At 41.4% G+C, this 27,132-nt stretch overlaps 1 protein-coding gene across 22 annotated transcripts in view; it reads right to left on the bottom strand.

Moving 5' to 3' along the window:
• Nucleotides 1-601: 601 nt before the first annotated feature.
• LOC309712972 (ankyrin-3-like) overlaps nucleotides 602-27,132 on the bottom strand; it is a 158,271-nt gene continuing 131,740 nt past the window's right edge. For 15 of the 22 annotated variants that reach the window (XM_082544231.1, XM_082544235.1, XM_082544229.1 and 12 more), the window contains 9 exons: nucleotides 16,100-16,174; nucleotides 14,291-14,422; nucleotides 13,993-14,136; nucleotides 7,066-7,750; nucleotides 6,790-6,982; nucleotides 4,907-4,990; nucleotides 4,206-4,457; nucleotides 2,921-2,992; nucleotides 602-2,085 (listed from right to left, as the gene is read on the bottom strand). In XM_082544231.1, the coding sequence (XP_082400357.1) occupies nucleotides 2,945-2,992; nucleotides 4,206-4,457; nucleotides 4,907-4,990; nucleotides 6,790-6,982; nucleotides 7,066-7,750; nucleotides 13,993-14,136; nucleotides 14,291-14,422; nucleotides 16,100-16,174 (1,613 nt within the window). In that variant the 3' untranslated portion in view covers nucleotides 602-2,085; nucleotides 2,921-2,944. The other 7 variants (XM_082544233.1, XM_082544222.1, XM_082544237.1 and 4 more) reach the window with 7 other exon arrangements.

Here is a 27,132-nt window from a genome sequence, read left to right on the forward strand (position 1 = left end):
GTTAACCCTGACCAATCCAGTATGGAAATCACATTCTTGATGATCTGCATGTTTAATTTATGCCAGATGTTGACATATAACTGAAAAAGTTGCAAAGGTCTTTTTTTATACGTACAATAATTTTTTAAATATATATTTTTATGTAAAATTTGTTAGATGCAGAATGTACGGGGTCACATAACCAGTGTTTAGTTAAGATCATGACTGGGCCATTGTAGGTCACAAGTGGCATGGAAGCATGGACATATAGCCCCCTAAATACCCTTATTCTGCATTTGGTTTAAGACGTGTATACAATTATTATTTTTAACTATTTATATTGTGTAATGTAATGTAGTGTGTAATACTGCCTTTACAAGGAGAATGGGCCACATGTTTAGTGACTGTATTTCATTTATTTGGCATTATTTACTGGTGGACACTAGCATGTGAGGCAAGTATGTTGTGATACACAAAGCTCTTCAGCCTACATCTTCAGGTCTTTTATTGTCTTTTAGTTTCCATGAGGTTTCTTGACGTCTTAAAGACATCGGTATGATTCATGCCAGTATTTCATTGGGCCTGTGCAACCAGAAAGAGAAATCAGACTGACTAGCAGAGGTTCAGTTTAAACACAATTTATTTTTCTGCTTAAATAATTACTTGGATCATCCAGTGTAGGCTATGTTGGTTTGTCATACATGTCGGTACCAGATTTATTATCAACAATGGATGCTTAGGGTGGATTCATATGAAAAAAAAACAAACAGAAATTCAATTTACACATGAACAGAAAGTCACATTTTTAATAACTGACAGTGATTTGTATGTGATTACAAAGATTTCGATTTGAGTGATGGGGCTAAAAATGAGATTCTCTGTTCTCATGTAAATAGAAGCAAATAAACAGATAAAAATCATCAACGTAAAAGTCCCCTTTTAAAAACCACAGTAGAACTAAAGGTTTAAATATACACTTCTAGTATGCATGGATTTTTTTTCTTAATGTTAAACACACACACGCGCACACACAGACAAACGCACAAACACAGAGCGTTGCTAGCGGTCTAGAGCTAACAATGTGCTAGTCTGAAAGATGCATTGGACAGTGTCAGTACTTTCCTGTTGCATAAGAAGGATGCTGTACTATCTCGCCACTAGGATGTGGAGTGTCATTTCATTTGTAAAAAAAAAGAAAAGAAAAGGAAATTAAATAAAAAACAAAACAGTTATAGATGACAGATGTTTGGGTTACTATGAGTGCTCACACAGACAGAAGTACCATCACACCCTCTCTAAGTTGTATTACAGTGCTTTGAATTAAGAGAAAGAAAGGAAAGCGTTAAAAATAAAGTGACATAACATGCAGCAAAATATCATTTCTCTGAAGAATGTCCCTCGGACAGAGCAGAGTAGCTGTTGTCTTTAAAGAAAATGTCCTCTGTTGAAAATCAAGCATCATTTTTTTTTCTCCATTCGTTTCATTCACATACAGCTTTTTTTGTTCCTTTTTATATTTGGGAAGAGCACGTCAGAAGACACACTCCAGGCTGCACGAAAAGTGTCGACCTCTCAATACAAATGCACTGGCTCTGCAAAGCTTCATCAACTCAAATCAGTGCATAAACAATCTGTGAAGCTACCAATTCTTTTTTTTTTAAAGATTTTATACAGTGTCATTTATGTACAACAAAAACACCCAGGTACTATTATATCTCCTTTGTTTTATAAAAGAACCACATGGTGCACCCCAATACCGTGAGTGCAGGAGGAAAAAATAAAGCCATACAAGGCGAGTGTCTGAGAGAGTGAAGTCTTTTCCCTCGCTGTTTGTGCCGTCTTTGGTCACAGACGCCTTTCATTTGCCAAAGATTAAAGAAGTTTCCAGCTCACGTCCATGCGTGTCCTTCGGTGTTGTTTTCCAACAGTGAGTGAGTTTGGTGACATGCTCATGCGAAATCAAAGAAAAGTAACGTGTTGTCTTGCTGAAAACCATGCGTTGTAAAGCGAAAGCTTCAGACACGTGTTGGCTCCCGGTTTCATTGGCTCCGGTCTGTTTTTCCTCCCAGGGTCATGTGTGGGGGTCACAGGTGGATGTCCATGGACCTGAGTGTAAAGGAAAGTTTATACTTCAGATTGGTTGTTGTATAAAAAAAGTACTTTTCTGCTTTAGGATTGCAGTTTTAAATATCTTTTTTTGTCTTTCTTGGCCTCGATTGTAATTGTGTTTTTAATTAATTCTCCTGTTTATATGTTTTATTTATTCACTGCACCACCTTGTGGTACAAATTGGAATTACATGAAAGTACCACCTGACACTAGTTCATCTCCAGTATCTGTTCAACACAGTACAAAGAGATTTTGGACATGAAGTCATAAACAATTGTTTGTTCATATCATTTTGATAGCTTTAGTTAACTCTGGAACGTAACAGAAAGTGTCCTACAAAACCTCGCAAGTGATTCGTTTTCATCTTTGTTTACATACAACATAAGGTGATATTTTTTTAAATACTAACTAGAACATAAAACTCACATTTAGATGTCAACTAGCAACTTAAATTATTGCTAGCTTTTAAATCCTTGCAAATATTCTTGTTAATAAGGATCTGCATGGTGCGCTTGACTGTAATGCCTGGGAGTACAACAGCACTGACAATTTTATTCCAGTTGAAAAACTCAGTTGTCTTCCTGATTACATCAGAGTTAAAAGGTAGATGGCTTCATACTCAGCATACAGACATCTGAGTGGTCTTAACTCTAAATTTCAGAATTAAAGTCTTCAGCTAAACATGTCTTTATATACCATACTTTATATTAAGCAAAAAATAGTATATTCTTATTGTATTTACAGAAAACACACATAATTAATCTTTATGGTCTATAGGTGAATATTTGGTAACTTATGGGAGTTTTTAGTGTCTTTATGAGTGGCCTCTTACCAGTTGTAGTTGAGAGCTCTACTGTTAAGAATGACTCTTCCTCCCTGGTTTCTTGTTGGCACCGTCTCCAGGCTTGGCAGAAGGAGATTAAGAAAAGCAGCGAGATTCAGCACAAGACAGGAACAAAAAAAAAAGCAAAACAAAAAGAGAGAGAGAGAGAGAAAGGAAATATCAGTACTAAACTCAGGCAAGGCATTATCGGTGAGTGTTAATGAAGCACAGTTTGGTTCATCTTCTACATCAGGCAGCATGCTGGAGGAAAGATGAGTTTAAGGAGTGAAAAAATGTTAAAATTACTACATCTGTACATTTGCAAATGAAAGCACACATGCTTAATAGAGAGAATAACGACATTCTATATTAGTTGAATCACTTGATATTAGTAGTTCTCAGACTCGGTCTAGTCTCAACCTAGAGGCTGTAGCTGCTACTGAGGAAACACACACTGCAACCACTGCAAACTGTATTCAGACAGTAAGGTTGCTGTTATGAAATTGTTCTAAACTGCACAGCATTTCATAAACTCACACTCAATTTTTCAAACAGGAAACAGCAAACAAAACCTGAATGTCAAAATAAAGTTTAAGTTGCATGAACATCACAATTTAGTCATTACATTTGACACTTCTGTCATTTTACCATTTTGTATGGATAAACCAATCTTAGCCAAGATCTTCATCTTCTGTTTTTACATGCGTAAACTGATGTGTATTTATAAATCTACTTGAGGTCCCCAGTGACGATGTGGCCATGGCATTTTATCTTTGCTCACCTGCCTCTTGCTTCTCCTGACCAACCTGCTTTGCCCAAATTTTAGCTGGACTTTTAAGTGCTGTTTTTTTTTTTTTTTTTAAATCACAAACGCTTTTCTGGTCTTAATCGCAGATCAACTGTGCTTCAGGTTCAACTCATAGGACACTTGGGGCAAGAAGGGCCTTGAACCTGAACTAAAACTTATGCTGATGCTTCTAGACAATTTTACAACAAAACCCTGAACATTAACCACTCTGGACCATGTTATCTGTTCAGCAGAAGTTGCCATGGTGATCTAGCCAGGCTAAACATACCTCACTAACCCATTAATCGCGCTTTGTAGTACACCTCCCCTCACTGGAATGCAGTTTACTTTGGTTTATGGCTGCCTTAATGCTGTCAGAATGTGTGTCCTCTGCTCATCTAAAAGGTGATTAAGAGTTTACATTGATTGATTAAGAGTTTACACAAAGCTACAGCTTCATGCAGACACCTCAGCTCACTAAGTCAGGCAGTTTGTTTCGACAGCAACCTCAGCTTTCACTCTTTGAGGCTCCTCCTTGTGGCCGTGTCGGGATCGCTTCCCCTTCTTCTTGCCCTTCCCCCCCGTGGCTCTTGCTGCCGCTCCTGATGAAGAAGCAGTGTCAGCTCCACCTGAGGCTACACCACCACCAACACCTCCCCCACCAGCAGCAGCAGCAGGTTCTTCTGCTGCAATAAATTCGCCTTCACTTTGCCTCCTTTCCTCTGAGCTGAACACTCTGCGTACAACCTTTCTGATCACCTGCAGGGGAAGAAGCATGTTAGCAGGAGGAGGGTGGGGGAGTTGAGAGAAGTGATGCAAAAAAGGATGAGGGAGATATGTAGAGGTGTCGTGTAAAAGTCAATGGGATGGTATGTGATAGGTTTGGTTCATGCATCTAAGAGGTTGTCGGCATCATTGTGACAATGAGGTCCAATCTGAATTCCCCTCCTTGGCCCAAACCCTCAGTTTTGAAGGGTACTGGTCATCTAATCCCTCTAGTCTGTACATGGACAGCAAACTGGAGGGTGAGATAACCAATCAATCACAAACCAAGGGCGTATGGCCAAAGGGGAAACAAATCGAGCTCACATAACAGATTTGTGCCTTCCATGGTTCATCGTTTTCCCTATTAAATTTTACTGTGGCTGTACATGGCATATACATGTGGTGTAAGACAAGAAAAGCAATGGAGGAGAAAGACTGGTTACTTTTCTGGTGACCAGATTCCCATCTTCATCTATGAACTGCTCCTCTGTCACAGAGTCTCCAGGAATGTTTCTGGCCTCCTCTCCCTGGGGTGAAAGTTTTTATTTGGATGGAAAAGTGAGAAAGAAATGAGGAAGGTAAAGGTGCAGGTAGGGTTAGCTCCAAGACTGTTATTCATCAAATAAATAAAGAAGCATTTCCAAACAGCCCACAAATCACAATGGATGCAAAACCAGGGTATTTGCCCTAGAACATATTTATCATATAAAGTGGAAAGGTGAGTATTTAGATCGGCAGGTTTATTAAATAATGTAATGTAATACTGCATCCTGCTGTCGCAACACGTCCAAACTTCAAAACCGCAGCAAAAGCACTGGAAACACCAAATGCTGTTTAAAAGACATTTATAATATAGAAATACGGAAAGAATACAATAAAAGTGTTTCTTTTAAACAAAGCTTCAGAAGGATGTGTCCATAGATGGAAAAATAAAAGTTCAGGCGAAACCCCGTTCAAAAACCATACAAATGCATCTTATTATCACCTCAAAATGAACCTTGATAGAGCCAGAGATTGTAACAAAACAATAAAGAATATAGAATATAACTGGTATCTACTGGTGTCGAGCCAGTTCGGCCTTTTGTGGAGGGTGTGAAGAGGTTGTGTTGAATGCTGAATGATGGCTGGAGTACTTTCAGTGGAAACAGGATGCACCAGAGCTCAATTTTCATTGTCACAGCAAAGTCTGTGAATACTGTACATGTTATATTCTTGCTTTAGTTTAGTTTTTTTATTCCTATTAAATTTATAAGATCTTCAAGCAGACTTTTTCCACTTTGGAAATGTGTTCCAACATGGGCAGCGTTTCAATTAGGCAAAAATCGCCACAGTTTATTTAATTTCAGCTATCCTAAGTAAATATATGCTGCTTTAATCTTGTTAATTTGTATCAAAGCTTCACTTAGGGCTTTATGAATCTATTTTCTGATTTTTATTTTATTTTTTTACACTAAGCAATTAACTGATGACTCCCTGGAAACACTTAGCACTTAGCATCAATAATTAAAATATCTATTAGTTGCTTCTAGCTGAAAAGAAGCTTAAATCAAAGGCCACCTTTTCTTCCCCCCTCAGAAGAAGTTTGGCACATTCCTTTTATTCGGTAAATTAAATATATATGGTAAAGCACAACCAACAATCCACCAGCCAGGTAGAAGAGCACAAGCAAGGCAAGCAAGCAATTAGAACTTAATACTATAGCAAAGCTAAACGTATAAACAGCTGTAGTCAAGTTTCTATTTCAATTTAGAGAAAATTTAGAACTCCTCTTTGGGTCATATGTTAATCTAAAAAAATGTCTCTTTGTTTCCTCGCACATATCCCGTCTCCAGTTATCTTTTAAAGTTACTATAGCTGCACACACATTCCACTCCATGTTAACAAACTTGCACAAAAACACTGTTACTGTCATGCTCAGCACACATAGCAAATAGCTTCTGTTCAGTCTCTCTGGTATCACTCTTCTTCACACGCTATCGGTCCACTGCACTCTGCTTCAACATGTCTCTGCACACCAGGCCTAACAGACCTTGAGTACAACCCGTCTGCGTATCACCCTGGTAGTGACAGTGGTCTCCTCATCAGAGTCGGACTCCTTCTCTCTAACACTCTCCTGATGAAGGCAGCCCAGCAGCAGAGTAATGTCAACGAGGCCAGAGTGTGTGGGATTCATATGGAAAGTTAACATATGACAGAAGAATTGGGCTAATCTCAGAGGTTAAATATTTTAAGCCCACATAACAACAGAAGGAGAATAATATAATATACAGTTAAAGACTTTTTCAAGGCTTCAAGACAAGATTCTCTGTGAAGGACCGATTCCCACCTGGACTTTGTGCTGGGACCTGTTGCCTCCGTCCTTGTCTCCTCTGCTTGGTCCCGCTGTGCTGCTGTCCTCCTGGGATTCCTTCCTCCTGGGCACCTTTTCCATCCCTTCCCTGGCTGCTTCAGTCTGACCTCCATTCTGTTTGTTGGTCTGAACCTGGGGCTCCTCTAGCGAATCAGCTAGACTGTCGGGGCTGGACGAGTTAAAGAGATTTAGGACAATACACCTGGGAGCAGAAAGACGTGACAATGAATTTCAAATAAAATCAAGTCCTACCTGCCCTTCTCAGAGCCCGGGCTGGGGCCAGGGGCTGCTGACTCCCCGATTGCGCCAGACGTCTCACTGCTCCTGCCTGGAACTGAATAAATGTCTTTTTCTGCTTTCCGTACTTGCTCAAGGATGGCATTCACAAGCTCCTCTGACACCTCCTCTTCCTCCATGCCCTCTTCCAGCTTTAAATCCTCCAGCAGACTCTGCAACCTCTCCTGCGTCATTTCCTCCTCCTCTTCTTCCTCCACTCCATTTCCAAGACCAGTGTCTGCGGTAGCCTTCTCTTTTACGGCCCCTCCCTGACTCTCCAAAACAAGATGGTCTCCTGCTTTTACTTCTTCTGTCTCCTTTCCTGATTGCTCTACCAACCGTCTGTCATTATCTGGCCTCTCTACACACACCAATCCTGTTTTTTCTTCAGTAAACATCTCAGTTTCTGTATCTTCAGGCCCAGCAATAGGTAGCTCTGTGGCAGTGGAGCCTGGACCCGGGGCCACTGTGAGGGGGTCGCTGCTGGAGGTGCTGGTGGTCTGAGTGAGAGAGAGGTCGCTAGGTCTAGTAAGCATGGACTTGTTATGGGACTCTACTAAAGGATCGCCCTCGCTAAAGAAGTCGTCTGAGCGCAGTGGGGTTGGGGGCACGTAGTTGAGGTCTGAGGGGGTTTGGAGCTCCAGATCTATATTGTCGTAGCCTGGGTGGATTGTAGGAGTACAGGATTAGAGGATACGAGGATTGAAGAGGGGGTAAAGATAAAAAAAAAAAAAAGGGGTTGGAAGAGGGAGGGAAGGAGAAGTAAAGTGATGGAGGTGATGAAATGAGAAACATTTGAAACATTTAAGGGTAGCATCTGTTCAAAAGTCACAAGTGTAAGTGATTAAGGAGCAGAATAAGATGTAAACACAACTTTACATATTATAAAGTTATTTGTCGGTTTACACCCAGTGGTAACTTCCTGGGAACTGCACCTCTAGATTCTGCTTGTGGTATTTGTGCATTTGGTGGGTGAATTTTAGTATTCAGAAATATATTAAATTGAAATAAGAAAAAAAATACGTAATGCCATTACCTTTAAAGACTATGGAGGCAAAGTATTACATCCGTATTTAATCTCAAATCACATACACACAGAGCAGACATGGAGCAATATTTACAGTGGAATTTGCCGGCTGAATGGGAGCCGCTGCTCCTTTAAGCTATAATTTAATCTTTGTGAACTGCTCAGAAACACATCTGGCTCTTTAGATGCTACACACACCTATACACATCTACAAAGGTCACAGTGTGCTTTCAGCTGATTTCTTGCGACATAATTTTACAACTACGAATTTAATTAGGACATACAGTTTGGAAATAAAAAGGATAAACACCCACATTGTTGTTAAGAGAGGCCTGCCCTTCATGTCTCTTCTGAAAAAAAAACAGGCCATTCATCAGGTGTTCAGCTACTTTAAATGCACGATGTGTTGAGGATAGTTTGCACAATCGGTGTCCAGAGTGAGTTCATTAATCTACTTCTTCACTTAGAGGAAACATCTCTCCTGCTTTGTACATCATGCCATCTAAGACAGATATTTCTACACTTTTGTGGCTCTGGCTGCATTTCTCTCCGAATGTGTTGTGCCAGTACTGGATTGCTTCTTGCAGAACAAACCAGAGTTCAAACCAGACTCTGGAATTTATTCCTGTGGATAAATGATAACGCTATTCCAGTTGTACTCGATCTGTAATATATACGAACATCAGAATTGTTGTGTTTAAATTTTGTTCTGCCGCCTCTAGAAGTAGAAAAATAATCAATAATTTCAAGTACTTTTAAATGACTTTTGAACCAGCCCTACCGAGTAGACATGACCACATCAAAAAGTGGTGGAAACAGAAATACACAAAATATAAAAATAAAACCAAAAACCTGGCATATACTGTTTATGTAGCCTAAAATTGGCACTTGAGTTTTCTTTTTAAACCTACGTAGCCTTAGACCCAGCCTCACTCAAATAAATGCAACATTAGTGAAGTTAGTGAGGCAGGAGACTTTAAAACAAGCTGGACTTCATTTTCAGTAATTAGGTCAGTTTATGAGCAAAAGCTTGAGAAGAGTTCAGGTAGCTTAGTTGTGCTGGTTCAAACAAAAGGCAGTGAGAAGCACACAGGCCTCTAAATGTAAACCTCAGGAACTGAACGATCTTGCCTGAAGTAAGGAGGAACACCAGGAGGGAGGGGAGAGGATGGGGGAGATGGGGGAGGTGGAGATAGAGGATGGCGATTTTGAGGTGGAGAAGAGGATGAAGAGCAAGGACAGAGAGGAAGTATAGAAGAGGGAGGAAGTAAAGGTGGAGAGGAAGCACATATTAAAGATGGGGAAGGAGAAGAAGGGACAGTAGTAGCTGATAAGGTGCGAGGAGAGGCACAAGGGAGAGAAGACTCAGCAGATGTAGGAGAGGCAGAATGAGGAGGCGGTAAAAGGTGAAGAGTTGGGAGTGAGGAAGAAAGAGGAGGAAGGGGCTTGGAGAGGGCCGAGGGCGGAAAGTGAGGAGAGAAGAAAGAAGGGCAGCTAAAAGGACTTTGAGGGGAGGAGGGAAGAGGAGGGGAATAAGGCAGAGTGAAGAAGTGAGGGAGAACAGGGGCCACAGGCAGGAGGTAAACAGGAGGTGTGGAAGGGGGAGATGGGAAGAAAAAGACAGAGGAGGAAGAGAAAGTGTTGATATGTGTGGTTTGAACGGGTGGAGCGGAAGAAGAAAGGGAGGTGGTGTGCAGAGGGGAAGGCTGAGGCATTTGAGGACTTCTAAGACGTTTTGGAGCTGTTGCAATTAGCAAGGTTCACAAGACAGAACAAAAGGCACAGAACAAATGTTAGACAAAAACTGGTTAGAAGACAGAACAAGGCATGTAAAAATAAAACAGGTCAAACACACTGACAATGAAGTGAAAATGTGACTGATGAAGGCTTAAAATCTACGAAGCTGCAGAAGCGAAGAGATTGAGCGTAGGACTCATCGGGTTGCTCATCTCAGCTGATAAGCAAGAAGAGGCACCATAGTCAGCAGGAGTATCATCTCTTTGGACCCTTCACCCCAGGGTAGTCAAATAATTTCAATAATTTTATCATTTTTTTGCTGGAAAACTGAGATTTTACAGTCTAGGTTTAAAGAGGAGGAGATGTTTATGAAAAGAGAAAGGGCAAATGCTTGGAAATACTAAAAGTCTAGACTCTATAATTTCCAAGTTCTAATACTAAAGTATGCGGTTTTGTGACCCTGTCCATAAAACCTGCATGTGCTGTTCTGTAGATCGCTCCATGAAAGTCCCATCCTTACCATGTGCACTTGTGCCTCTGTGATGCGCACTGAATCTCCTCCAGTCTATCATAAAAATGAGTCTATCTCAAATCATTTAGGCAAAATGACTAAAGTTGCATCTCTCCTCACCAAATCAGATGAGGAGAGATGGTGATTTTGTTATTTCTTCCTTTTTAATCCACTATTTGCTGGTGAAACATGGCTTCCTCGAAGTTCCCCCATCAGAACTCGTCATCCTTCTAAGACATCTAAAGGATGCCTGATCCTGTTCCCCAGGATCAATCTCACATCTGTGGTGAATCTTTTAATGTGAGCGGCCGACGCATTGCCAGCATTTATGCGTGTGCGTGGTGCAGTATGTCTTAATTACCTTGTGGTTGTGTCATATTTTTGGGGGGAGGCAAATACATTAGCTACTCAAGTTTCTCCTGTTCTTTGTACATTCATACCTGCTCTTTTGTCTCTAGATTGTTGGTGAAAAACTCTCATCACCAATGATGTTAAACTCAAAAGGTCATGTAGGCTCAATCTGCAAGTTTGAGGTTCATGCTGAAATCACAGTCAGCGGTCAGAACGACTTTCATGGAGCGATCTAAAAATGGCAGCCAGTTGAAAGCGGTCTGGTGGTGCACAAGGACGGGATGTCGAAATCTGATTAAATTCAGATCAAGTATGGTTTCTGGACAAAGTTGCAGAACCTGATAACACCTCACATCAGATTTCTTACTAAAAGGAAATTACACAGTATGTCACAATGTTTAGACTGTTTCATGGAAAAAGATCCTGAATGTTTCACATCGAAAAGTTCAGAAGAAAGGCCATGATTCACATTTGCCAAACCAAACAATAACTTCTCCACCTTACAGTGATTTTTTAAGACTTGATAGTCTTTAAGGTTTGGTTTGGCAAATGTACACTGGGTTAAATGAGCTTTACTGTTAAGAGACTCCCCTGGAGCACTTCTATGCCATGGATAAGAGCGTCTGAAATGGGCCTTGACAGCAATTAGCTCTCAGTGTCATCCAGCTTGCGCAGAGGCTGACAAGAGCGATCTTAAACTCTCACCAAAGAGCTGTAAGATTGCTATGTTCCTCCACAACCTGTAGAAAGCTGTTAGTAATGACAGACTGTGCTGTTCTAGTCTTATTCTACTCAACTGCAAGGGTGGGAGCAGAAGCTATGACTGGATCCTGAAGCTGCTGAGGTTAGCAAAAGGTAGCCATTGGTGGGAAGTAGCTGATTAGTGCTGCTCAGTAGACAAGGGCATTTGCTGTGGAAATTAGTCACTCAGAAGCAAGAGGAAGAGGAGGATGAAGAGGCAGGGAGTCTGCTGGTCTCAAAGCAGAGGAAGCTACAGTGGAGCGTAGAGGCTGGAGGCTCGGAGGAACCAGGAGATGACAGGTATCACACATAGCTAACAGCAGTGACACAGAAGCATTAGTATACACTGTACACTTTGAAAAAAGGCGTTTCATTTTCAACTCATCTGTGAGTGCCGTGTGGAACAGAGCACATCCAGATCAAAATGTGCAAGTCATCAAAAAAAAAAAAAAACCCACTTCTGGATGTGTTGAAAAGGCTTCGCCCATTTAAAGAGTGTTAGAAGTGTATTAATGTGAGTCAACAACAACACAGCAGGCAGCCCTTCACACAAAGCCATAGCCATGCATTTTGTTAATCTACTTAAGTCGGTTCCCCAAGAAATCATCTTTGCAAAAAGATCACCTCAGCTCTGTTGTTATTCAAGGTAACAGCCGATCCTTGTGTTAAGATGACTTCAAGAAAACCTAATTAGACAGACTGGAAATGAGACCATTTCAGAATTTTGTTTTAAAGTGCCAAAGCAGACTCTAAACTCGTCTACTGAATCCAGAGAAGAGCTTATTTGGCTTTACTTAGTGCGTGTTATCTGCTTTTTTTTCTTGAAGAAGTAAAGAACAGTAGTGGAAAGATTAATTTTATTCCATTCATAGCAATGGTTCTGTAAAATCCATGGTAAAAAGTTGGCATTGGATTTGGCGGCAGAAGTTAATAATTAGTCATCATTACTCATGTTCCTTAATTAAAAACTGGCAGTCAACCTGCAGTAATAGCCAGGGACAAAAGACAGGCTAGAGAAATAAAAAAGCATTATTACTGCTGAATATAATTGTGCTGTTTAATATTGTTATTGACTTTTACATGCTTCTCTTTTCAGTCCTTTGATACTATGTGGCGGTTGTTGAGTTGTCAAACGGATTGGGTGTCTTGAGCCTGCAGTGCTGCTCCCCGTATCCATCCCTTGACTCTACCCCGGTTTTATGAAGCTTATGCTTAGGTTCAATAAGGAAGATCTGTAATCACTCATCTGCATTCCTGGGTGTTCAGCTTTTTTTCTGTTTACATGTTTACGCTTTCCCACACTGTCAATCTCAGTACTGACATCATTTCTCTAGTACGATCATTTTCTTGTCATCCTACCTTTTAGACTCTCTTTCATGCAACCCACCACCTCCCCATCTCCACCGCAGTCAGAGCTCTATTTAAGCCTTAGTCTTCATCTTCACTACCATCAGTGTCTAGACTCCAGGGGGTCCTGTCCTAAATCCATCACCGCTGGGATTTTCTTCTGCTATGATGGGTCATCAGAGTCTAATCACCAAATACATGAATTTCTCCATCTCAATAAATCATGTTAAATTCTTCCAAGTAATCTCTCCTTATTGAAATTTAGTTATCTAAAGATATATTAACAGTGTGTTTTAACTGTGGAAAACAGTCAAATTTATATAAAAAATAAAGCATTTTCATTTGAAATGTATTTGAGAACATATCTGCAATGTGAGGAGGGAAACAGCACATTGTGGTAAAAGTTCTGAAATGGCCTTCAATGTGTCTGTCAGAGTCACAAACTGCTGCCATACTTCATTTTCATACAAGAGGAAAGAGAGAAATACAGAAGAGGGAGAGAAAAGGGTCTGCCATAGTGCTTAAAGCAAGCATGCCATTGTTAAAAATTGGTTGTTATGATTATGTTTTCATGTTTTCTCATGTCATGGCTGTGTTTAATTAATAAAAACACACATAAACATAACTATTGTTAAACCAAATTACAAAGCAGTGCCCTGCCCCATCTGAAAAAATCATTTCAAGATTTCAAGAAAATGCATTTATCAGCGGGGACAGAGGCGGCATTCATTTCCTTCATCATGCTTTTGTACATCTGACAAAAACAATGAAACATACTAAAAGTTTCATGCACCCAAAAATGGTACAGAGTTTCCTGCGCTTAATTAAAATCAATAATATGGGAACGAATTTCTATCAATCTGTCACTTGTCATTACAGTTCCAAAGACTGAGTGCTATGAACGAATTGCACTGGCCTGTGTTGGTGAACGAACAAGCTGACTGCTCAATAAACACGGCTCCAGTGCGTTTACTACCTGACGGTCCATTATCTGACATGAACTCAATGAACCTGCTGGAGCGTTCATTCACTTTGGTCATTAACTTCCACAGTTTAGTCAAGCCTGATTGGTTCAATATTTATTTACGCAGTCATGTCCGACTGCCTCTGGCTGAGAGAGGTGGTGAAGAAGGGTGAAGGGATAGACTGAGAGATAGACTGAGTTCAGCTAGGGTGGGCTACACTTTACCATCGGACTGATCCGGGAATACTGCGTTATCATCGGCAAAGCAGCGTGTGCCTGAAATGTTACCGTAGTCAAATATGGGCCCTTCCAGCAAAGTCACAATATCCAACCGATTGATCTTAGTCAGCACCGCGGTTAAAGCATCCGCTGGGGAGGAGAGAGACAGGAATTGATTCATAAGGTGATGTTGTGGCATCGCAAACATTGATAATGTCCTTTTATTGATTCGTTTTATCATAAACCAGCAACTGAAATATATATGAGTATGAAATACAGCAGCCATATCTACTTCTGTACTTACTTGTGGCATTTTTACCGTCCCTGTGCACCCATTTCTTTAGGAGCATGAAGCTCTGTGCCGTCAGGGAATTGGGGTTTTCCACTCTGATCAAGTTGATCTCATCCACAGAGAAATCCAGCTCCCTGGCCAGCTCTGTAACAGCAGCATATAGATAGCTGAATTGCAGGGCTGGAGTTCCACAACAGGACATTTCTGCAGCACCATTATTGACCACCAAAGTTACATGTTTTGTTTTATCTGATCTTTCAGCCATCCATTCCCATGAGAGAAATTCAAACATGTTGAGGATGTTGAGTGCCATTAATTATATATATATATTTTAAAATTGAGCTATTGCTCTCTTTCTTGTTCTCTCTTGTTCCCTCTTTTTAACCAGTCAGCATTCAAGCTATGCACAACATCATCCATGTCAAGTTGACACAACGTGTTGTTGGCTTTCTGGAGAACTGCCTGCAAGCATGATGCCACTGCCATTCCCAGCATTTACACCTGTGGTATGAATGTGGGTGATGTGCTTCTGTTGCTCTGCAGTTTTGCTGCACCTGATGCCATCAGTGCCATGCATCGCTTCCTTCTTTTTTGTAAAGTTAAATCATTGTGAGACAATAGCTGATCATTTCACTTTATCACTATTTACTGGCATGCATGCCAAAGCCTGCTCAAACGTGACTGGAACTCATACTACAAACAGAAAGCAGACAGAAAACGTGTCCCTAGCTTCCAGATCTGGCATGTTCATATGAAGATATCTGTTTATAGAGATTGCTCTCCAGTTGATAAATCTGACAGTATCATGCCTAACAAAGGGAAATGTGTAGAAATGCAAAAACAAATGCAGCAACAGTATTTAGCTAGAAAATGCGTGTGGCGAAAGTGGCATTTTGAATTAGTTTTCATGTTTGCACCACTTACATCTGATCTGGGCCCATGTTACAGGTTACACTTGATTGCCTACAAAGCAGGAGGTGAGGGATGTGCTGATGCACTGATTAAACTGCAGCACCGAAATGAATTACTGCCAAACAATGTGTCAGACACAGTCTGCAGCTAATGAAGGACTAGAATCACGACTCTAAATCTAAACCCACGAGAAACTAATGTTCAGCAGGTCTGATGGTTCACTGCAGCTCTGCAATTGGAACACACATTAAATATGGATTAGATTCCTTCTCTCAGCTGGGCACTCATTCAGCGGACATACGTTTGCAGTGCATTCACAGCCAGTCGTACAAATGCTGGTAGGCGTGGGGAAAGTGCTGCAGTGCAGGCGGCCGCAGGGGCCACGCCCTAATCGCTGCTCAAGTAAAATATACACCTGCTATTCCTCTAAAGATACACTCAAATATAAAGATGTATCAAAGCTTTATGCTCCTTAAAATCAATGAAGCTTTTATTGCTTTATATATTTTCTTCACCGTTTCAAATCCTAGTATCTCCTACATGTATTCAGCAGTTAAGTATCTTCAAAATTTGAAAAACATCCAAACATGAGAAGTTTTTTAGTTATTTTTTGTTATATGCTATGTACCGATGATGCTGTAGTATTATGTGGCTATAAATATCACTGCAGTACTGCTCAGTTGAGACATTTTTACAGTATACGTCCACCAGGTGGCAACAAACCCTTAAAAACTGACACATAAGAGTCCGTTTCAGTCCAGATCATTCCTTCAGCCTTAAAAATTCTCACATTTTATGATAATCATTTTTCTTACATCACTTTGTGGTTCTGTTTGGCTTAATTTTTACACAATGTGAAAGTAAACAAACAAACAAACAAACAAAAAACGGAGATGTGTTCAAACTCACCAGTCCAACTGAGTCCAAGGTGGTCAGCTACTATCGCCATGCGGAGGTCTGTTCTCTCACAGGGACTGTGAGGGCCTGTGCGAGGAAGCAAGGAAGGGTAGGGTACAAACAGTTAGTGTTATGTAATGACAGAAATTTCCAAATGAATCACATGTGGTTCTCAGTGAGAGACACACACAGAGACTCAGAGAATGTAATGAAAGAAACAGATTGGGATTGTGAACTTTAAGTTTGTCTGTTTTGGACCTTTCACCTTGATGTAACCTGCTAAATAACTACTTAATGAACATTTGTTTTTAATGCAGTGTTTATATTAAACCAAACAAAGAAAGACCAACTTTAGCTCACTGTCCCATGTCCCACTTATAAGAAAAAAAGAGATTTTCTGGCCTGACAAACCTCAACGTTCTGTTAAGAAACTAAATGCTTATTTAGGATTTTTTCTGCTCTTTTGATGAAAACTGGATGAGAAGGAATCCAATACTATCTGTCTGTTTGGTATTAATTTACTCAAAGTCCATGGTTTACTTAGCTTAACACAAAACCTACCACAATTGCTGAAGCTCTCCAATGAGATGTTTTAAGGGCTATATTCTACAGCTTTTTCATTTCATTTCCAGACCTTGTGTGGGCCTCCACATCATCTGTACCCAGGGATGGGAAACATTTGCACAGTTTTGATTATGCAACCATTAAAAGAAGTAACTCTAATGATATCTACATTTAAAAAGAAGTATTAAAACGTACAACTATAATGAAGCATTAATTGATTACATTTTGATCAGTTCTTTAAAATATGACAACTGACCAATTAGATGCACCCTTCATTCCAACCCGTCGTGGCAGATGGCTCCTCCTCACTGAGCCTGCTTCTACTCTGAGGTTTCTTTCTGGCAAAAGGGAGTTTTACCTTCCCACTGTTGCCAAATGCTTTTTCATAGGGGGTCGGCTGATTGTTGGGATTTTCTCTGTATTGCTGTAGAGTCTTTACCTTACTATGCAAAGTGCATTGAGGCAAATTCAACTTTGAACCAATCAAATTTCTTTTTGCGAGGACAGAAGACGCTCCTTGCTGGCCATTAGAAGGAATGCAGGTGTCAAGCCCTTCCACACTGACAATACTTTGCAGACCTGTTCTTTTATATTAAATCTATCTTCTTTAGTTCAGTGTGCTAAATATTAGGTCTTAATGTAACGGAATCATTATATTAACTACTTTTAGGCTTACGGGTGGCTGATAACATCAAGGGGAATCAAAGATTTGAGAATCTGTGAGGCCAGAAAAATCGTCAATGACATTTTTACACTAATAAGTTTGATATTTAGTAGTATTAGTTTCTGTAATTAGAGTTCAGAGTATCACATAACTAACCACAAACAATCTACCATCAAGCAACATTCCCACTCACTGATAAAAACAATTCATAGCTTAAACTTGAAATCAAAAGCAATCTAGCTACGACAAAGTGCCAGTGGCTGACTACACTGACATGCCCTTGTGTAGCTGTCATTCAAGTGATTGTCAAGTTCAGCCGATGTATTGTTTTCACAGTGATTTCACAGAGCAAAAGTACCACCAAACATATCTACAAACCAGGCAAGCAGATCAAAACAAACACACCTTCATATTTCCCCAAAACATTCTCGATCTCAGACACATCTAGAGTGGAGGTGAGTGCTGTGGTGTTGTGTCATGTGGGTAGGTGGAAAGCTAACTTTGTCTTATTGTGAAAGAAATGTACACTCACAAACTTAGCCTCCCAGAAGTGCTTTTGCAACCATTTATGACAACTAAAAGGTGCTTCCTGATACTGAAATTTAATCGCTTGAACCGGTTTCTATCCAAAGACCTTGCTTTTATAAAGCTCTGTCCACCAGAACAGTACTTCTATGATGTTATTAAGTGATATCCTGTTTCCTAAAATAACTAAAACCTTAAATTATGTGAAAGTCTTCTGCTCTACCGACAGATTCTCCATGTTGTAGCCTCTATCTGAACAAATCAGACAGCACAGGACACATAAAAAGAATGACAGGAAGAAGAAATGACGGCTACATTACAAAGTCACATCACAAGCACCCACAACAGCTGCATGCATCTCATAGAGAGAAGGGTAAAGTATAACAAGTTTTTAGAAAGAGTTTACAAACTAGTCTCGTTCTCCGTGACAGGAGCGGGGATTGGTTGATCAACCTGACTCCCTTCCTCCTTCTGCTCTTGCTCCTTCCCTCCAAGTGTCCGCCTACTTTTCCTCATGCTCCTCCTCATCCTCTCACTGCTGGCCTGCTCAACCTCAGCTCTCACATCTATAGGAGATGATGTTGATGTAGTGGTGCTGGTGGAGGTGGAGGTAGAGGTGCGTGAAGGGCAGGAACTTCTAGAAGCTCTAGATGGTTGTGACAAGGAAGTGTTCCTGGTAATGCTGAGGCTGCAGCTCTCTTCGTCCTCAGTGGGCAGTGTTTTCCCCTCTAACTTTGCTTCAGCCTCCTTGGAAATGGTTTTGACCAAAGACTTGACTATCTGGCTACTGACAGACTTTGCTTTAAAACATTTTGACACTGAGCTGTTCTTTTTCCCCATCTCTTTTGTTGTACTTCTACTGGCGGTTTTTATCAAAATGGGTTTGCTTTTAGTTAGCTGCTTACCATCCCTGGCAGAGTTATTGCTCCTACCCCTAACTGTAGATTTAGTACTGACCTGCTTCTGCTCTTGCAAATAAGAAGGGTATTTAATGGCTTTTAATACTGGAATTTTCGACCTTGGTAATAAAGTCTTAAAAGGATCTAATCGTTCCCTGATTTTAAGTAGTCCATGTTTCCTAAGTAGGACTTTATCATTTTTTTGTGACTTGTCTTTCGTCACTGGCTGACTATGACTGCATAGTTTTTGGCAGGGTACCCTCAGCGGTAACCTGGACTTGAATATCTGGCTTTTGACCTTTTTGGCTTCAGTGTTTATTATTGCTACATTAGAAAAACCCCTGCCTTCACTTCTGCTTTCATCTAACTGGCTGAAGGAAGCTTCGATCCTGCTGACCTCTTGCAGAGTGGATCTTAAAGACGACAACACATTGTACATGACACTGCCAGTCTGAAAGACATCTGAATGGTACTCGGGGATATTGCTACTGATATTGTCGCTCGATGTTTGCAAACTTCTAATCTGTTGCGAAGGTGCAGAAGAATAATCTGTGCTTTGGTAAACTGTGTTTTGAAACTCCGAGGTACAGGCCAAATTATCCGTCTGTTTCGACTTATCTGGAGTAATGTTTGATGCACAAAAATTAAAATAATCTGTGTAATTTGATGTTACATGGTAAAAACTATCTACATTTGCCCCTGAGGTTTTGTCTTTACAATGATCAAAGGTGCTTGGTGTTCCACTTTTAGCAGTGCTATTTGAGGCACTGGATGTTTTATCAGATGACAGGTTGAATTCAGTTCTAAAAGTGGAGAATTTAGGCTTGGTGTTATAGGATGAGTTTGTGCATGTGCTATAACTGCTAGCCTGATTTGATATTTCTAGTTGGACAGTAGTAGTCTGAATGGGTACATGGGGGACTGAGAAGGTATTTGTGGGTTCCTGAATATAAAACTGCTCCCTCCCATCTACTTCAGTGTCCCTGACCCTGTACCTGCCCGCTGCGTAATAATGCTCACCAATCTGAAAAAACTGGAGCCTCTCCTCCACCATGTCCCTCTTGCTCATGTCAATCGCCCCACTGCGTGTCATCTCAAACATCTTCCCTTCATGGAAGGGGAATGGATTTGGCTCGCTCGTCGGCGTGCTATCATCCGTTGGAGTTCGGGCTGGGGTAGTGTCTGGTGTTGTGGCCTGGGACTGGTCGTCAACTGCCAGTCCAAAAGGCTTAGGCTCACCATTGTTTCCCCGTGTCCCTCCCATATCAACGACTTCTTCTCCACCTTTACTGGGCCAAGGGTCAAAGTCCAGCCCTTTGGTGGCAACAGTCTTAAAAGGAGAATTAAACTCCTCTTCTATCTTATAACTAAAGTAAGTGTCTGAAAACCCCTCTTTATCTGAATGTTTTTGTTCCTGACTTGTAGCTCCATCTTTACTAACACCATCAGTCTTTCCACCATTTGAGGGTATCTCTTTGCCAATAATATCCTTTTGACATTCCTCTGGGGTTTTTTCCTCTTCAATAACCTCCAGTTTAGTCTGGGGAAAAGAGCGATCAGAGGACCTAAATGTATCTGTTGCCCAGACATCTCTCCGGCTGTCTGGAAGACCAAACAGCCGTAAGTCTGCCTGCTCACACAGGCCATCATCCTCATCTTGGAGTTCATATCCATCGAGGGAGTCTATTTCTGTCGCATCAGTGTCATGAGAAAATTCAGCCGTGGTAGCAATTGAACAGTCTGTAATTGACTGGTCATTTCCATTTTGTTCACATTCATAGTCCTCTCCTTTGCCATTTGAAACTTTTGAACCATTACTAGAACCATTAGTGCCATTGGTGCCACCATTGGGCCCATTTCCATTTTTGTCATGTTTTTTGGATTTAGATGCCTTTTCCTTCTCTTTCTTTTTGTCCTCCTCCTCAGAAACTTTAGAAGTGAATTTCTTGCAAGGAATGGGTTGGAAGATTGATTCATCATCCTCTTCATCAGCATTTGACTGACTGTCATCTGCCCCAGGGGGCACTGGGGATGGGGGCTGTATTCGTATAATTGGCTCGATCAGGAAATGCTTGTCATGTTCTTCCTGCAAATTCACCTCCATCATTTCCGTCTCGGTCTCGGAAGAAGCACAGGAACCTTTTCTCTCTGGGTCTGACATTTCTGAACTTGAGTCCAGAGGAGGAGGGGGAGGGAACTCAATATATGCAATACCTTTGTCTTTTGATGCTTGTTGCTTCTCCTGTCCTGTTATTTCGTCATGCATGCCAGTGACTCTTTCATGTTGGTTTAAATTGCTGACGCTCAACTCGTGTTGATTATCAGTTTTTATTTCTTCCTTATTGGCATTAGCTATGTCTGCTTGGGTAGAGTAAATACTGGTTTTACTTTCTGGTAGGGCCTCTTTAAAAGAGAAAACCTTGCCCTGGTCATCTCCCTCTGATTCCTCAGATACCTCCATGATGGGGCTTGGTTTCCCTGGCAAGAATCCCATAAAGCCATCAGGGGTCCTGCATGTGAGATCATAGCTGACCTCCTCCGAGCTGGGAGTCTCTGGTGTAATGGGACTTTTTCCCGAGCTGTCAATGAAAGAAACCTGCTCTAGTGTGTCATCATCTGGGCTTATGGGGCTTAGGGCTAAGTTTGATTTTTGTTTGACATTGTACAGTGCTCCTTTAGCTTCCCTCTCTGCCTGTCTACCCACCTGAACGCCAACATAAACAGGTAATGTTTTTATGCCTTTGAAGTTCTCTCTGGTTGTTGTAGCAGCTGGAGGTGTAATGGCTTTCTCCAACATTTCTATGGGGCTAGGAAGGTTATTGGAATTTGAATCTTTGGGTGCATTATCAAGAATTTCAAAGGTTAGATCTGTTTTGGCTGGGACTGTCTCATGACTTTGTACTTTGGTTTTAGGTAGTGTTGGTATCTGTGAGGGTCTAGTTATTGTTGGTTTCTTAGTGAGGTCATTATCTAAAGAGAGGGATGTATTTCTAACAGGAATTTGAGATTCTGTCTTTTTTCTAAGATTTTTATTTAGTGTTTCCTCTGCATCCTTTTTGAATAGCTCAGTTATAATTTCTTTGGAAGCACTTTCACTTTTTGTAACTTGTTGGTATTTTTTACTGTCAGTGGCTTTTTCTGGAATTTTAGCACTGTCAGGAATTATAGGTGATTGAGCTTTCTGACTTTTATTGCTTTCTTTAATTGCCTGAGTTGCACTGGATGGACTAGCCTTCCCTTTAGTGCCTACTTTGTCTGTCTTTGTTTCAATGATTTGTACAGAGGCATCTGGGATGTTTTTGTTAGGTGGCTTGTCTAGTTTGGGGACTTTTGGGCATGCTGATATCAAACCAGGTTTACTTCCATTTGTGTCCTTCTCAGCATCCTTTTTTGGGCTTACTTCTTCTGAAGTTTCAGATGCTTTAGACACTTTTCCTCCTGCAAAAAACTGATAAACGGGAAGTTTGCTCTCCTGCAATTTCTTTATTGACGGTTTTGGCTGTACTGGAGGAGGAATTTTGGCTGGACTAGACTGACTTTGACTAACTTTTTGAGCCTCCGATTCAAACTTCTTTCTCACTTCACTCACTTTGGATGTTGATTTTACATGAGCAGGAGAGGAGGGTTCAGACACACAGGACTTTGTCTGTTGTTTGATTTTATCCTCACTAGTATGAGAGAGAACAGTTTTCTGTGGGCTGCTTGGTAGACTAGAGCTTTTCTTTTCAGCTGCTGTGGTGCTGCCAAACATTTTACCAACTGAAGGCTCCCTGAGTTTGCTTTTACTGAACACCTCTTCTGCTTTGGGTTTCTGCTGGGTTTTCTCTGGACTGCTGCTGGGTGAGCTAGGCCAGGACCTGGGATCCTTGAGCTCTCGCTTTATAGGCTTTTTCTCAGGAGACTGAAGCTCATCATTGAGCTTTTCCGTTTTATCACGGAAGAACTGTGAGACCTCACTGAGTTTTTCTTCAGCTTCCTTTACAGTTTGGTCCACCCTATCCTCATAAAGTAACTTATCCCTGCTCCTGTCATGTTTATCCTCTGTAAAACGCATCCAAACTGCATGTTTAGGGCTGCCCTGTTCTGTGGAGTAATGGAGCACTGTTACCTTATCAAACTGAGATGGATCATCCCTGTGCAGGAATTTAGCAGATTTAGGAGACCCATCTTTTGATGACTTTGAGACAAACTCTCTTTTGGGGCTTCCTTGCTGTTGACTTGCACCCTCAGTGCTACGGCTACTACTTTCTTCAGTACCCAGGTGGCGGATTTTGTCACAAACCAGTGCTGAATCCTCTGTGTCAGAGTGGCTCAGTGATGCCGCATCAAGTTTTTCAGAGAGAAGCATTTTCTCAGCAAACCTGTACGACTCGCCTCGGATCTCTGATAGCTCATCATCACAGTATTCTATGGACTGCTGGCTCAACAATTTAAGTGCTTTATATGAATCATCTGCTATGAGTTGAGCAGAACTCGGACGACTGTCTTCTTCCTGTGACACCGGCGTATTAACACGAGATGTTTCCAGAAAGGTGGGCAGGGATTCTTCAACAGCAAGCTCCTCTTCTTCTTGTTGGGCTTCATCATAATCAGTCAGTTCCTTTATCCCCCGATCACCTTTGTAAACATAAAGCTCGGGGTGTTTCTTGGTTTCCCTGATAATGACCTCAGTCGGTTCTGCAGTGCTGTGGCCCTTCTCAATATGAACCTCAATTATCCTTTCAACTTTGGGTTTGGATTTAACATCTCTGTCAAGAAATCTAGGAGTGAGCTCATCACCTTTGACAGAATCCTGGCTAGCTTTGTGTTCAAAAAGACCTGCGAAATCTTTAGATGGATCCCTACCTGACTGGAAAGCTTTCATGATATCTCTAACTGACATTGCCTCCTCTATCATCTCTGCACCATCAGTCAGTTGGGGCTTATGATAAACCATTCTGGTAGTAGTAGTAATGTGGGTTTCCTCTTTAAGACACATGCTTTTCATTGAGTCATCTTCGGGCATTTTCATCTGTAGGGCTTTGCTGGAGCTTGCTGAAATTGCTTCAGGTGGTTCTATGGCAGGGAGAGCAGTTGCAGCCTCTTCCATTAGTCCAGGCTCACAAAGCTCATCAGGCTGCTCATAGCTCCTAATATGGACTACTTCAGTCCTGGTCTCTGTTACGCAGGGGGGGATAGGGGAATCTGTGAATAAAGGCTTAGGTCCTGTGCTCTCTGCACTTTGGGGAGCAGAGGGTGTCTTTTCACTCCTGGTCTCAAACCCACTGTCTGACAGAGGACTCTTATCCTGCTCATGAGACAGATCCTCTGGCGATTCCAATATAGTGTCCGACCCTTGATATGACTCAGCAAGTTTGCTTAGGTCCTTCTCTGAGGGAGATCTGAGCATGCCTGAAACTGGTGGAGGCATTTTGAGTTTGTGCTCCTGTATTGACATGGATGGCTTGAGAACACGTTTCTGTTTCTCTTCCCCATCTCTTTTTGCCTCTTCCTCATACTTACATTTCAGCTCTGCCATTTTTGAGAGAGAGCTAGCACCGATATCATTTGTTAAAAAGTCTACTACTTTAGCCAAGTCTAACTCTTTGCTTGACTGGTGCTTAAGTAAAAGTGTGTGTTCATCAAAAGGAGGGTAATAGTCTGAGATGGCACTTCTTTGTGCCTCTTCAATCTCATCTTTGGAAAATTCTTCCCATTCGTCCTCTGAGGCTCTTTCTTTAGCTTCACTAATGATATCTTTCTGTAATATCTCACTGACTTTGACTAAATCTTCTTTTACTTTCTCCACCAGAGTATATGGCTCCTCTTCCTCTAACTTAGTCTCTTTGGGAGTGCCAGTATGTGAAGTTTGGACAGTTTTAGCTGCAGTCTGTGTGTCTGTCTGCAGAATAGCTGTCATCCTAATCAGATCTTGTTTCATGTCTGCTACATCTTTCAATATCTCCTGGTTAGAAGCTGCAGTCGGGTGGATGATGGGTGGTGTGATAAATGGAGGGGATTTTAACTGGGAATTTATTTTTGTTGTAGTAACACAGGAAGACAAAGAGGAAGATAGAGATGATGAGGTGCGAGAGGAGTCGGGAAGAGCCATCTTAAGAGACCCAGGTCCTGGTTTGGCAGGGGTCTCTGGGATGACATTAACCAGTGAATAGACAGGCACAGTCATTGTATTAGACGAAACTGCCGTGTTTGGGGAGGCAGCTACAGATCTCAGAGAACCATAAGCAGAGCTTGCTGTTGCAGATCTACGCGAGGACGACAGTGACTTAAGAGTACCGTAGCCTGAGACAGAGTACGAGTCTATAGCCTCATTTATGGCTGCGCTGACACCAGAGGTTGCTGCCTGGGTGGTGGCCTGGATCCTCTCTTGAAGGCTGCTACTTCTCTCTGAAATAAGGCGTGAAGAAGGGGAGGATGGAGTGGACGAAGAGGATGGATATTTTACAGGTGAGACAGATCCATTCATCATGGACAATTCTGAAGAAGCAATGGTTGTTTGGCCAGTGGAAGAGAGAGATGAGATGGATGTCCTCCCTCCACGGGATGAGAGTGTTGAGTCTACAGAGGTTTTCAAAGAGGACAGACTGGAGATGCTTTTAACAGAAGACAGGGTATGCGCCCCTGCATCTGTCACAACTGTGGACCCAAGGGCAGTTTTAAAAGGTAGATTAGAACTGTACATGCTGTACGATGTCTTTGGTGATGCTGTAGAAGGAACAGGAGCTGGAGACCTTTCTGGTATATAACCATTGGGCATTGAGTGAAGTGGAGAAGTCCTTGATGTATATGCTGAAGCAAGACTTTTGATAGAAGCTGGATCAGTGGCAGGTTTGCATGGACTTCCAGAGGACACAAGGCTGGTAGATCCCTGGACAGGGTACTGACCCTGCTGGACTACAGTTTTAATGGGTGAGGGCATAGTCCTGTAAGAACGGATGGGGGATGAGGACGCTATGTCACTGGCAGATTTGACTGGGGATGACAGGGTAAGCGCTGGTGGAACTTTTATAGTTGTGGGACATGCAGCTGATGGGGCTGAGAGGGGCCAAGTAGATTTCAGTGGAGAAGCAGCTGGTGAGGCTGCCGGTGAATCGGTAGAGATGAGGGCACCCCCCATTCCGACGGGCCTTGTTTGGCCAGGGACGGTAATAGGAGCAGTCGACCATGGTGGGCAAGGTCTGGTTGGAAAGATAGGTTTGTGAGGGTAACCAGCAGGCAATGCTCTTGTTGCTGCGCTTCGTTCAACTGCTGTTTCTTCAGGTGAATTCATAGAAACAATGATGAAGAAGGAATGGCAAAAAAATAACAACAAAAATGCAGAACAGTAAAGATAAACAGAAAATCATGTTGGGGAAGGTAAAGGAGAAAAAAATGTGAAAGAAGAGGAGATCAGAGGAGGAAGAGTTGGTCAGTAAAACAGTCCTAGTATTAAATAAGGAACAATAACAGTTACATGAGGTAAGAAATTTAATTACAGACTAAAGATGGCGTAAAAAAAACAAACAGTTGTGTTCCTGTGTGATTTCTGTTTGGCAGATGAATCAAAAAACAGCAAAAACAACAGAAGAAATAAACAGAAGAGAGCACACACAGCAGCAAAGTAAATTTCCAAAGACAATGGCGTAGACCAACAACTGACAACAGAAAAAATGGCAAGACAAATGCACCAGGATAAGCACAAAAACAACTTCTCTCTTTGGACTTTAGAAACTCTAATATCAACATTTGGGTACTGGCTCTAATTTCAATCCGCTTTTTTAAGTGCCTTTTATCTGTTTGGTCCAAAAAGTACATGATGACAGATTCCTCAGACAATTTAGAAACTGTGATCCAACAGAGCCAATGGCTGTTGAAGGTTCCATTTTCATTTTCTCTTAAAACAAATATGACAAAATGTGTTTTCCAAGACTAAAGTTTTGGCCCATTTTGTCATGCAGCATCAAATTGGTGACAAGCAAAGACTGTGGTAAAACTTAAAATAAACACCTGAAAGAAAGCCAAACTCAAGACCTCTGACATGCATTTTTGTCCCACACAAAACTGCTACTTCATCACAAAGCCAAAAAGAGCTTTAAACTCAGAGGGGACAAAAGAAATACAGAAATTTTTTTACTTTGACCTCCATCCAAAATGCCTATTACCATGGTGCTGGTAAGTCAAAGAAAAAATTTGACTTGTATAACACAGCAGTGGAAATCAACCCAGAAGAACAACAACTCACAATGTGGGCAAGCATGGCACAGAAACTCAAAACCACTTACTGACCCATGCAAAAATATATACCACTTTGTAAACAAGCATGTGGACAGTGCGTGTCATGTAGGATGAGAAATAATGCATTTGCACATTAAATAAGTCACACCGATCTACATATCGATTACGTATTTTACAGG

Source organism: Aulonocara stuartgranti, assembly GCF_965226115.1.
Source record: "Aulonocara stuartgranti genome assembly, chromosome: 8".
NCBI classification, from domain to species: Eukaryota; Metazoa; Chordata; class Actinopteri; order Cichliformes; family Cichlidae; genus Aulonocara; species Aulonocara stuartgranti.